Raw genomic sequence first — 12,440 nt, forward strand, 5'->3', positions numbered from 1 at the left:
TTATTGCCCAGGTGGTGGTGGTGGTGGTCTCAGCAGCCCCTTCCCCAAACCCAGAGGGTCCCAGGACCAGTTGGCTTCCCTTGCCGCGCTGCGGCTGCACACATCCTGCGGTTCTTCAGGTGCTCAGCTGGGCTGGTGGAGATCAGGTGGGCAGAGGGGTTGGTGTAACCCAGCCCAGGAGGGAGCTGGGCTGCATTCCTGACCAGGAGAGTCTAAGGCAAGGCTCACCCACCTTCCTGTCCCCCACCTGCAAGCCACAGGTGGGCATCACACACACAAACACCACAACAAAAGGCACGCCACACCCTCTTCTGTTGGCTAGGAATACAGCATGCTTCTTTCCTGCCTAATTTCCACAAAGGGGGGCACATTGTAGTCGCCAGGGAAGGTCTCCGTGGGCACCAGTTGCGACCAAGCGAAGATGTCCTGCCACCAGGTTGGGCGACTGACATCTCCACCATCTGACTGGCAGGCGGCAGCGTGGAGATGCCTTGTCACTATTTTATTATTCTGGATCCTTTTATTTGGTTTTTTAATGTGTTGTAAACCAAAATAATAAATCTCTCTGGGGAAAAGGCAACTAGACAACTGTGGCGGCCGTAACGGAGGCTGAAGGTGTCATTTGAGCTTCTGTTTTTGCGTTTGTAACCCTGCCTTCAGGTGTCCCTGGGCTCACGAGGCCAAGATTGCACACCCTGGAGGGCCCTGGAAGGCAACCAGCCAGGAGGGTCCCTGGGGTCCCTGGTCCCTGCCCCTCCGGTTCAGAGGGGACCCAGCCTAGGGGGTCCCTGGAAGACGTGTCAGGGGGAGTTTGCCCAGATCCTCGTTGGGTGGCTGCCTCCTCCATTCCCAGGGCAGAGGGCTGTCCATGGCTCCTGGCCCCGTTGGCTCGGCTCTGCCCTGCCTCCGTGGTGGAGGCAGCAATGCAGAAGCCAGTTTCTGGCTGCCCGTTGCCAGAAACCGCGGCAGGGGAGAGGGCTCTGGTGCCTGAATCCTGCTTGTAGGTTTCCCCCCAAAGGCACCTGTCTGGCCACCAGGAGAACAGGAGGCTGGACTCGGTGCCCCCATTGGCCCGATCTTGCAGGCTCTTCTTCAAGTGAAGCGCGGAGCCACACGCTTCCCTCCTGCAGCCCCTCCGTCATCCTTGCCAGCCACATTTCCATATCAGGGGCTCTTTTTGGCCACAGGGTCTTATCAGCCGGCGCTCCTGGCAGGCTCCCTTCCTCTTGGACAGCAGGGCTGTCATTCCAGAGCGACTCTCTGTTCCTTCCTGCTCAGTCCTGGGGCCGCTGCCTCCCAGCCACAGGGGCCACTTGCTCCCTCGCCTGCAGAGGCCCCCCTGGGTCCCCCACAGCCAACATGGGGGGCTTTGCACCTGCCCTCTGGATCGCCACTCCTCCTGTAGCCAGCCAGGCACCTGCAGTTGGGCACTTCGCCCCCAGATGAAAACATTTCTGTCTCGCCAAGCTTTTTCTGCAGAATCAGTTCAATTTGGTGTTGGTCATTTGTTCTCCGTTTTAATATTTTATAATTATATGGTGTTTTAATGACTTGATTGTGCACTGTCCTTTTAAAAAATGAATTGGTAGTTTGTAAAAATGCCTATTGTTGCAGCATATACCCTTTATGGGGACCCAGGTGGCGCTGTGGTTAAACCACTGAGCCTAGGGCTTGCTGATCAGAAGGTCGGTGGTTCGAATCCCTGTGACGGGGTGAGCTCCTGTTGCTTGGTCCCAGCTCCTGCCAACCTAACAGTTCGAAAGCACGTCAAAGTGCAAGTAGATAAATAGGAACCGCTACAGCGGGAAGGTAAACGGCGTTTCCGTGTGCTGCTCTGGTTTGCCAGAAGCGGCTTTGTCATGCTGGCCACATGACCTGGAAGCTATACGCCGGCTCCCTCAGCCAATAATGCGAGATGAGCGCGCAACCCCAGAGTCGGTCACGACTGGACCTAATGGTCAGGGGTCCCTTTACCTTTTTATACCCTTTATGGGGTCTGAACTGGAGGGGCGGGCCAGGAGCAGGACCTTGGGGTCCTGGACTAGGTGGGCACTGGTCAATGATCAAAATCTTTGCCCCTGGCTCTCAGCCACTTGCAACCAAAGGAAGGTGCCGGCCTGGGGATCCTCGGGTCTGGACTGTTTTCACACAATAGCAACACATCCTCATAGCAGTGTTAGAAATTGGGATACACAAGCTGGGAGCCATGTGGCTCCTGGGATTTGGATTGCAGGTATCAAAACAGAATGTTTAGTCATATATATATTTATATTTAAAGACAGATGCAACATTTATTTATTTATTTATTTATTCATTCATTCTTTCTTTCTTTCTTTCTGCTGGGTGAATCAGGGAGTCGCAACAAACAATGCAGACCCCCTGAATCACCCACCCAGTTGCAAAAGGCCACTTGCCAGTTGCAAAAAAGGGACCCTGAAGATCATCCAGTTCTCAACAACCCCCCCCCCCGGTCAATGCAGGACTTTGCAGCTGCCCCATGCAGCAACCAAACCTGCAATTTTGGTGTTATCAGGACCACGCTGTAACCAACTGAGCTATCCTGGCTCTGCATATCCTGTAGAATTCTATCCATTGTGTTTTATCTGCACAACCAGAATGAATTTCAGGAACCAAAAAGTCGACTTTTGAGCCATCTGGCTCAAAAATGGCAACTAGACCTCCTGTTTTGGCGACTGGAACCCTGGTTTAAGGAGCCATATCTTGAGTTTCTAACACTGCACAAAATTGAGAAGGGCCTCGGTTGGAGCTAGAATTGTCCTGTTTCCTGTAACTGCTACCCTTCCTTCCTTGAGCTCAGGGTGACTTGTGTTGGGGACCCAGGTAGCTTGTCCCAGTGTGTTGGGTCCAGCTCTGTCTTCCACTTTTGCCAACCCCCCTTTATAATCAAGGGAAACCCAGCGTTGCTCAGCACCTGAGGGGGTCTCTGCAAACAAAAATAGAGAGGGATGCATTGAAGGGGGGGTGCAGATACGCCTGTTGATCAGCCTGGCACCCCTCAGCAGGCGGCACTTGCATTCCCGGCAGGTTTTATGCAACCGGCGGTCGGATTTCCACAATCAGCGGGTGGCACTGCCTGGCACCCGCCGGTCGCAAAAATCTGACCACCGATTGTGCAAATACACCCGGCAGCATAGGGACGGCACGGGATGGGACCCGTTCTGTCCCGTCCCTATGGGCCCCGCATGCCACACCCCTATGGGCACTGCCCCCTGCCCCTATGGGTGGTTTGCCCCGCCCCTGGGCATGCCATCACAGGTGCCCAAGAGATTTCCTCCGCCACTGCCTACAGCTTCACTGAGCCCCAGGCTCAGCTGTAAAAAGACAAGTGGGATTCTACCTGCCCCCCCCAATGTCCCAGCCTGCCCCTTGTGGGGGGAAGAGTGTATCCCCACCCAAGTGGGCTTGGAGCCTTGGACCCATTGAATGGTGGACCTCTGTCAGTTGACCCAGCCTCCTCGAGTGCTTCCTGGCCAAAGGGACTTGTGGCCTCTCCAGGGGTCTTGCTTACCAGCCGCTGTTGTCCCTCTTTGTCCTGCAGGTGAAGCAGGAGAGGGGACCCCCCAGCCGCCACCATGGTTGCCTTATCCCTCAAGATCAGCATTGGCAACGTGGTGAAGACGATGCAGTTTGAGCCGTCCACCATGGTGTACGACGCCTGCCGCATGATCCGGGAGCGAGTTCCGGAGGCGCAGATGGGCCAGCGTAAGTCGGGAGCAGGGGGGTTGGGCAGGCTGGAGCAGCTGATGTTGAAGGTCTTCTCAACTGCATCTCTTCACATCAGGCAAGAGGGGGGGAGTGTTGGGGGACATCTGCAGAGGCGGGTCCTCAAGCCCAAGTGCAGGGGGCCCGGGGGGGGGCTGGGCCTCCGTCTGCAGCCACGGGGCCTGCCCTTTGGCCTGTCCTGGGAGAGTCTTTTCTGCTTTCTTCCAGCCACCGACTTTGGCCTTTTCCTGTCGGATGAAGATCCCAAGAAAGGCATCTGGCTGGAAGCTGGGAAGGCCCTGGACTACTACATGCTCCGCAATGGGGTGCGTCCCCCTCCCTCCCTCCCTCCTTCCCCACCTGGGTGGTCCCCTGGCCACGCCCTCCCTTGCTAGGCGGGGGTCTCCTCCTTTGCATGACCTCCTCTTTCCCCTCCCCTGCCCCCTCTACAACGTTCCAGGACACCTTGGAGTACAAGAAGAAGCAGAGGCCCCTGAAGATCCGCATGCTGGACGGGACGGTCAAGACGGTCATGGTGGACGATTCCAAGACGGTCACAGACATCCTCATGACCATTTGCGCCAGAATCGGTGAGTGGGGGGCCCTTGATCCAGGGAGGGAGAAGGTCTCTACCCCCCCCCCCCAACACAGAGACACGAGGCAAGAGGGAGGCCCTTCTCTGGGGATGTCTCCCCGTCTGGCCGGGCTGATGTCTCTCTTGACACGGGGGTCTCCTCGCCTGGCAGGCATCACGAACTACGACGAGTACTCCCTGGTGCGGGAAATCGTGGAGGAGAAGAAGGAGGAGCAGACGGGGACCCTCAAGAAAGACAAGACCCTCCTGCGGGATGAGAAGAAGATGGAGAAGCTCAAGCAAAAGCTCCACACGGATGATGAGTGTAAGTCGGCGGGGCGGGGGGACGACCCACAAGGTCCCAGGAGCAGTGGGGCTGGCTGGATGCTCCACAAAGATTGGGGGGGCTCTCTCCTTCCCCCCTGCCTCCCCTCGCAATGTTCTCTGTGCCCCCACAGTGAACTGGCTGGACCATGGCCGCACCCTCCGAGAGCAGGGCATCGATGACAGCGAGACCCTCCTCCTGCGACGGAAGTTCTTCTACTCGGACCAAAACGTGGATTCGCGGGATCCTGTGCAACTCAACCTGCTCTATGTGCAGGTACTGTTCCCTTCACACAACCCTGCAAGTCTCGGGCATGATCCTAACCCCAGTTTACCTATGACATCCCCTCACCCCACAGTGGGATGGGCCCTGCCAGAGATGCCACATAAGCCCCATTTTCTGCATTTGTAAAGCATTCGATCATTTACTGTGGCAGCACCTGCCCTCTGGAACTCCCTGCCTCTTGATATCAAGCAGGTGCTTTTGCTTTACACTTTTTGGTGCCTGCTAAAAACATTCTTGTTTAGACACCCCACACACACCCCACACCCCATGCTTGGAAGGTAGAAGTGAGTTCTAACCTCTTTCAGTATTTTTACGTTCTCTACGTTTACAGTTCAGTTTTAATGTTTTATCTTTTTCTTAACTGCTTTGAGGTTTTGGGGTGTTTTTTTTTTTACAATCAAGCATTGTATACATTTTGTGGAATAAAATAAATAACCCCCAAGGCAGGCACACCTGGCAGGTGCCATAAAGGTTGGGTTGGGTTGGGGAGAGGGTGGGAGGGGGAAGGGGAAGGGTCCATTAAGGAGATATGAATTAACTGTGAATTAATTAAGCAGAATGAATTCACTGTGCCCCCGTCCCTCTTCTTCAGGCCCGGGATGACATCCTGAACGGCTCCCACCCCGTCTCCTTCGACAAGGCCTGCGAGTTTGCGGGATTCCAGTGCCAGATCCAGTTTGGCCCCCACAATGAGCAGAAGCACAAGCCGGGATTCTTGGAGTGAGTGCCCCACCGGCAGCAGAACGCCAGGGGAAACCGAGTCACAGGGTGCCACGCAGAAGCGAGTGGCCTTCCCTTCCTTGGGGTTGTCAAGTAGAGGTTGGATAGCCGTCCGCCAGGGCTACTTTGCTACAGCTCCCTTCATTTGGGCAATGCCTCCTTGCGCTGGGCAGGACTGCCCCGCCAAGGGATGAGTTTGGGTTTGGCAGCAAAGGTTCGGGGCTCTTCCTTGCTCTCCCCCCCCTCATGCCCCCCCTCTCCTCCCCCTTTTCCAGCCTCAAGGACTTTCTGCCCAAGGAGTATATCAAGCACAAAGGCGAACGCAAGATTTTCATGGTGAGTGGGGGGGGGGGCTGGCTGCAACCATGGATCCCTTGGCCCTCCAGGGGAAGGGGCTCACAGGGGGCTCTCCTCCCCCTCCACAGATGAGTGGGCACACCTTGTGCCTGGCCAAATATCTGCTTTTGACAGAATCTGCTGCCCATTTCCCAGAGGACCCCCTTCGGGGACCTGGGACACCCCTGCTGTGTGGGGCGGCTCTGGCGGGTGAGGGGGGCCCTTTCCCTGGGGGCGGAAGGAGCAGAAGGGTGACCCCCACCTCTGCTCTGCCCTCAGGCCCACAAGAACTGCGGCAACATGAGCGAGATCGAGGCGAAGGTCCGCTACGTGAAACTGGCCCGGTCCCTCAAGACCTACGGGGTCTCCTTCTTCCTGGTCAAGGTGAGGGGGGCCCAGCCCCATATCTCTGCCCTTTCAGGGGGGCAGGATGCTCGGGGAACCCCCTGCCTCCAACTGAGGTGGGGCTGTTGCACCCTTGGCTCTTGTACGCCTCGCAGGGGGGTCGGGGTGGCCTCTCCGGCATGTTTGCCCTTTGAGGTGGGCACAGTGGCTTTGGGGGGGCTGGTGCCCCCTTGGTGCAGGGGGCAGGGGAGCTGAGGTTCTCCTTGGGCTTGACACACGTGTCCCCCCTCCCTCACTGCGTCCTGCAGGAGAAGATGAAGGGCAAGAACAAGCTGGTCCCCCGCCTGCTGGGCATCACCAAGGAATGTGTCATGAGGGTGGACGAGAAGACCAAGGAGGTCATCCAGGAGTGGAACCTCACCAACATCAAGCGCTGGGCTGCCTCCCCCAAGAGCTTCACGCTGGTAGGCCTTCCTCCTCCTCCTCCCTCCCCCCCCCGCCATCTCCAACTCTCTTTGCCCTCTCCTGGGATGAGCCAGGCTGGTGGCCCCACGGCAGGGAGGTGCCTTGTACCCCCCCCCTCCCAGTCTGTCCTTTGGAAGAAGCGCAGCGGCAGAAGGGGGCCGCCTGGGGCTGCGTCCTGCAAGCAGAGGGCAGGCAGGGGGGAGGGCTGGGCGAGATCCGGTTTTCCACATTGTGATGCATCACCAGCTGAACATTGCAATAGACAATGTCTGGAATAAGAATGGAGCTGTGCAGGGCCTTCTCGGTAGTGGCACCCTTCCTGTGGGACACCCTCCCTTCAGATCTCAAGGAGATAAAGAATTGCACAACTTTTAGAAGACATCTGAAGGCAGCCCTGTATCGGGAGGTTTTTAATATACCGTATTTTTCTGTCTATCACACTAGGGTTTGTTTTTTTTAAAAAAATATCTCAAGAATTGGGGGGAGGGGTGCGTCTTATACATGGGTAGTGCATAGTGGGGACGTGGGATTGGCTGCTGCCTTGAGCCGGAGATTGTCATTGACTATTTGGCATGTAGTTGGTTGCTGTGGCAAGGGCTGGTGTTGATTGTGTGGGCGATAGGCGGCTTCTGCCAGCGAGGGAACAGCGATTTTTGGCAATCCCCCCTAAAAGAAGCTCAACAACTCAGGGCAATCTTCCCCCATTTTCCTAATTTGGATTCCACCAAAATAGGGGGCATCTTATATGCGGAAAAAATATGGTATTTTTAAGATATGCTGTATGCCGCCTAGAATGACTGGGGAAACCTAGTCAGATGAGCGAGGAGTGATGATGATGATGATGATGGCCTTGTGGCTGCCCTACAGTGGCCTGGGGGGGGGGCAAGGAGAGAGAGAGAGAGAGAGAACTTTTTGCTTTCCTCTTGCAGGACTTTGGGGATTACCAGGACGGCTACTACTCTGTCCAGACGACGGAGGGGGAGCAGATTGCCCAGCTCATTGCCGGCTACATTGACATCATCCTGAAGAAGGTGAGGCCATGGGGAGACAGGGAGAGGGTGCCAACCTCAGGTGTGGCGTCTGTCTTCCTGGGCATGCGGGAAGGCAAGACCAAGCTGGTGCTGCAGGATGCTGACCGGGGTGAGGGGGAGGATGTCCCCCCACCAGGAGGATGGGCTGCCTTGCCCTGGCAGGGCTGGGCGGCTCTTCTGCCCCCTGTGCCCCATGGCCGCCTTCATCTGTGGACTGCGGAGTCATTGCCTGCCCACTTCTCTGCCTTGCAGAAAAAGAGCAAAGACCACTTTGGCTTGGAGGGGGATGAGGAATCGACCATGCTGGAGGAGTCCGTCTCCCCCAAAAAGTAAGTCTGGAGGGAGAGGAGGGCTGTGGGGGGCAGAGGGAGGGGGACCGCCCCTGCCCGGAGTGGGGGTGCTTCTTCTCTCCTCCCTCCCTCCGCTTGCCTCGCAGGTCCACCGTCCTCCAGCAGCAGTTCAACCAGGTCAACAAGGCCGAGACGGGCTCCCTGGCCCTGCCGGGCATCATCCGCCTGGGGGCCGGCGGGCCGGAGAACTTCCAGATGGGCACCATGCCCCAGGCCCAGCAGCAGGTCACCAGCGGGCAGATGCACCGCGGGCACATGCCCCCCCTGGTAAGGAAGCCTTCCATCTCCCCTCTGCTCCCACGGGGGCCGGAGGCCACAAAGCCCTTGGCCTGCGCATCAGGCATGTTTGGGGTGGGAGGGAGAAGAAGCACAAAGAAAAAAAACTTGATGTACATTTTCAAAATATAAGAAAAAAAACCAAAAAAAATAAAGCCTACAACAGTGTTTTGTGTTGTGTTGGCTCCTATGATGTAAGTCATGGGCCCCGCCTGCTAGCCTGCTCTCTCAAATATCACTGGTTTGCTCCTTTCTATATATAGGGGGCCTACATTCTGATATTTACAATTATTAGTAGTTTGCACACCTATTATTTTTTCATATTATAGCAAGTTCCTAGAGCAGGGGTCCCCAGACTTACCCGCCTTTGGGCCGGAGGGCGGGGGAGTGCACGCCAGTGCGCATGCGCACACCCATTTACTGGCGCGGTGGTGCGCTTCCAGGCCAGAAAAATCGCCAAAAATTGTTTGTGCGCATGCGTATGGGCCTCCCCCGACCCGGAAGTGCACCGGAAATGACCTCTTCTGGGTCGGGAGAGGCCCATACGCATGCACAGAAACTATTTTCGGCGGTTTTTTCTGATCTGGAAGTGCGCCGCCGCGCAGCGCGCCGTAAGAGCGGGCGGCGGCAGCGGGCGGCGGCAGCGGGCGGCGGGGGTCGTCGCGGGCCGGATTGGGAGGCCAATTGGGCCACATCTGGCCCGCGGGCCGTAGTCTGGGGACCCCTGTTCTAGAGACTAGATTACGAGTCTGTAAATTGTGTTTCTAAAGGAACTTTTGTTATTGCCAAATGCCAATGTGTTTGCATTATTAAGTCTGTTATGAATAAAAAAATCATTTTAAGTTAGAGCTTAATAATTATTTCACTATTAATATACTTCTTCTTAATTCTATTTCACTATTCATATACACCTTTTAATTGTATTTCAGTTCAACAGTTACTTGGATAAAACACATATTTTGCTATGTGCAAATGGCTTGAGATACCTATGAGGTCCATAAATTACCATATAGCATATATTCAACACAAAAAACAGTGACCATTTGTTGTTGACAAAGGACAGCTGGACATAGAAAGGGCCCCATGACCTTCAGGAGCTTAGGACCTCATCCAACCTCCATCCGGCCCTGGGAGTGTTGCTTTTGTCGCCCCACCCACATCGCAGCCCACGGGTGCCCCTCCCCACCCCTCCTTTCAGGAGAGGGCCAGGCTGTGCCCCCCCTCCTTTTCTTCTTCTTCTTCTTCCTTGTGTTGCAGACCTCGGCCCAGCAGGCCTTGACGGGCACCATCCTCTCCAGCATGCAGGCGGTCCAGGCTGCCCAGTCCAACCTGGAGGACTTTGACACGCTGCCCCCCATGGGGCAGGACGCGGTGAGTGGGGCTGGCCAAGGGAAGGGGCCTCAGGGGCGACTGGGCGCCCTCGGGGGGGGGGAGCCTCCCCTGTGGAGTCCTGGATTAACGGCCCCCTTTCCTCCCCCCACCTCCAGGCCTCCAAAGCCTGGCGCAAGAACAAGATGGACGAGTCGAAGCATGAGATCCACTCCCAGGTGGACGCCATCACGGCCGGCACGGCTTCCGTGGTGAACCTGACGGCGGGCGACCCGGCGGAGACGGACTACACGGCCGTGGGCTGCGCCGTCACCACCATCTCCTCCAACCTGACGGAGATGTCCAAGGGGGTCAAGTTGCTGGCCGCCCTCATGGAGGACGAGGGGGGCAATGGCAGGCAGCTCCTGCAGGCTGCCAAGAACCTGGCGGGGGCCGTCTCAGAGCTGCTGAAGACCGCACAGCCCTCCAGCGCAGAGGTGAGCCAAGGAAAGTCTCCTCTGCAATGCTATTCCTGCCTTGCAGGGGTTGGGCTAGGCGGCCCTTTGGGTCCCCTCCTACCCTGCAGGTCTGTGATTTTATACTTGTATCCCACAATCTCCATTTTTTTAAAAAAAAAAGATCAAAGTGATTTAAAAGCATATGCAGTCGTACCTCGGTTGTCAAACACCTTGGTACTCGTACGTTTCGGCTCTCGAACGATTGAAACCTGGAAGTGAGTATTCCGGTTTTCGAACTTTTTTGGGAAGCCGAAGGTCCGTTGTGGCTTCCACTATTGTTTCCGGCATGCCTGTGCAATCGGAAGCCAATCGGATTGCAAGCCTTGCCTTGGTTTCTGAATGTTTCGGAAGTCAAACATTCTGTTTGAAAACCAAGGTACGACTGTATGCACATTAAAAACATCTTCACATGAAAATAACAGCAACATTTAAAACCGCAGCTTGGTTGATTTATAGAAAACATTTTTTGCAATTGTCTTCAGAAGCTTGGTGGCAGAGGAAGGTTCTCAGCCAACATGTCATTGGACTCGATGACCCTGGGGTCCCTTCCAACTCTATGATTCTGTGACTCTCCCTAGAGCCTCCATTGACCCCAGAAACCCATCTCCACATTAACTCTGAGTGGGGCTTTCCGTGGGGCTGCCCCTATTCTGAGGGGCACCCAACTCTGCCCACTTTCTGGAAGCAATGGGAGCCCTTTGCGCTGTGACAAAGGGGACTTTACCACGAGGGTCTTGTGGGCAGTGTGTGTGGGTTGCCTTCAGGGTCTGCTCCTAACCTCTAGCCCTTTCCTCCTCCAGCCACGGCAGAACCTTTTGCAAGCTGCAGGCGCCGTGGGGCAGACGAGTGGGGAGCTGCTGCAGCAGATTGGGGAGAGCGACGCTGACCCCCATTTCCAGGTGAGTGGCAGGGCAGCCCACCCCCCTGCCAGGTGAGAAGGAAGCGGGAGTCCTCTGGGGCACACCTGGTGGGGGGCAGCCTGGCGCAGGCCGCCTGCCCTCTGGCACAGGGTGGGGGGCAGTGGGGGGTGGCACTTGGGCCCAGTAACCCCTCTTGTCTTGTGGATTCGTGTGCAGATGGTGGAGAGCCGGCACCCTCGGACCCTGTCCGCCCCTGACCCCAAGACGGTAAAAGGGCCTGAGCCCAGGAGGGGCTGTGCTCTCTGGGGTAGAGCCCTCCTCTGCGCTGCTGCCAATCATTGGGGCTCGCTGGCCAAGGGGCTTGGGGCAAGCTCTCGCTCTCGCTGGCTCATGCTCGGCTCCCCCTGTTGCAGGAGTCTCGGACCCTCCAGTTGGTGGGATGGCTCTGACTCACAAGCCAGGAAGCCCCCAAGATCACTGGCCAGAAGGTCCACATAGGCCAAGATTTGGCAGGACCCCCAGGAGGCTGCCTGTGGGACTCTCCGCCACATGGCGCAGCAAAGTCAGCAGGGACCTCTGTTGGGAGAGCAGCTTGCAGATGCTGGCCCCGATGCCAGAGGACCCTGCCAGCCTCCCGGTGCTGGGCCTGCATCAGGGCAGGCGGCCTTGAGGCTCCTTCTGCCCCCAGCGCCCCATGTGGGGTCCTAGCTGCTTTGGCAGCAGGGGGATCCGAGCATCTTCTCTCCCCGCTCCCGGTCCTTGCGGTGGGCGCTTCCTCTTGGTGACGGGTTTGGTGTGCGGTGCTCTCTGTGCCTGTGATTGAGGCCGGAGAGGGTGGTGGTTGGGGGGGGGATCTTGGGGTGGGGGGTGAGTGCCGCAGGAGCACAGTGGGGTGAGGTTTGCGCGTGGCGGAAGAAGGATGATCTCAGCTGCACCAGGGAGAGCCTGGAAGGGCCCTCCTCGCCCGGCTCGGGTTTCCCTGCTGAATGTTTCATGAGCACAACCAGCCAATGCCGCCTCTTCCTCCCCCCCTGCCCCCCCCACAGGACATGCTGATGCAGCTGGCGAAGGCCGTGGCCAGTGCCGCTGCCGCCTTGGTCCTGAAGGCCAAGAACGTGGCCCAGAAGACGGAGGACTCGGTGCTGCAGACACAGGTCATTGCTGCTGCCACGCAGTGCGCCCTCTCCACCTCCCAGCTGGTGGCTTGCACCAAGGTGAGCGGCAGGCCCTGAGCACCCACCAAGGACCCACCCTGCCCTCCTGATCCTGACCCCATGGCACCCTGGCCCCACTCAGGGTCTGGGGCAGCAGCTGGCCTTGGTTG

General features: G+C 57.1%; 1 protein-coding gene across 4 annotated transcripts in view; it reads left to right on the forward strand.

The window, feature by feature from the left end:
* TLN1 (talin 1) overlaps positions 1-12,440 on the forward strand; it is a 51,332-nt gene that overhangs the window by 14,176 nt on the left and 24,716 nt on the right. For 3 of the 4 annotated variants that reach the window (XM_035100501.2, XM_060280442.1, XM_060280441.1), the window contains exons 2-18: positions 3,560-3,723; positions 3,952-4,049; positions 4,184-4,313; positions 4,470-4,622; positions 4,756-4,898; positions 5,500-5,627; positions 5,903-5,963; positions 6,243-6,347; positions 6,617-6,772; positions 7,703-7,804; positions 8,057-8,133; positions 8,241-8,421; positions 9,688-9,801; positions 9,918-10,235; positions 11,057-11,155; positions 11,333-11,383; positions 12,163-12,330. In XM_035100501.2, coding sequence (XP_034956392.2) covers positions 3,594-3,723; positions 3,952-4,049; positions 4,184-4,313; positions 4,470-4,622; positions 4,756-4,898; positions 5,500-5,627; positions 5,903-5,963; positions 6,243-6,347; positions 6,617-6,772; positions 7,703-7,804; positions 8,057-8,133; positions 8,241-8,421; positions 9,688-9,801; positions 9,918-10,235; positions 11,057-11,155; positions 11,333-11,383; positions 12,163-12,330 — 2,214 coding nt within the window. In that variant the 5' untranslated portion in view covers positions 3,560-3,593. The remainder of the gene's footprint in view (positions 1-3,559; positions 3,724-3,951; positions 4,050-4,183; positions 4,314-4,469; positions 4,623-4,755; positions 4,899-5,499; positions 5,628-5,902; positions 5,964-6,242; positions 6,348-6,616; positions 6,773-7,702; positions 7,805-8,056; positions 8,134-8,240; positions 8,422-9,687; positions 9,802-9,917; positions 10,236-11,056; positions 11,156-11,332; positions 11,384-12,162; positions 12,331-12,440) is intronic. The other variant, XM_060280443.1, reaches the window with a different exon arrangement.

This window comes from Zootoca vivipara, chromosome 11, assembly GCF_963506605.1.
Source record: "Zootoca vivipara chromosome 11, rZooViv1.1, whole genome shotgun sequence".
NCBI classification, from domain to species: Eukaryota; Metazoa; Chordata; class Lepidosauria; order Squamata; family Lacertidae; genus Zootoca; species Zootoca vivipara.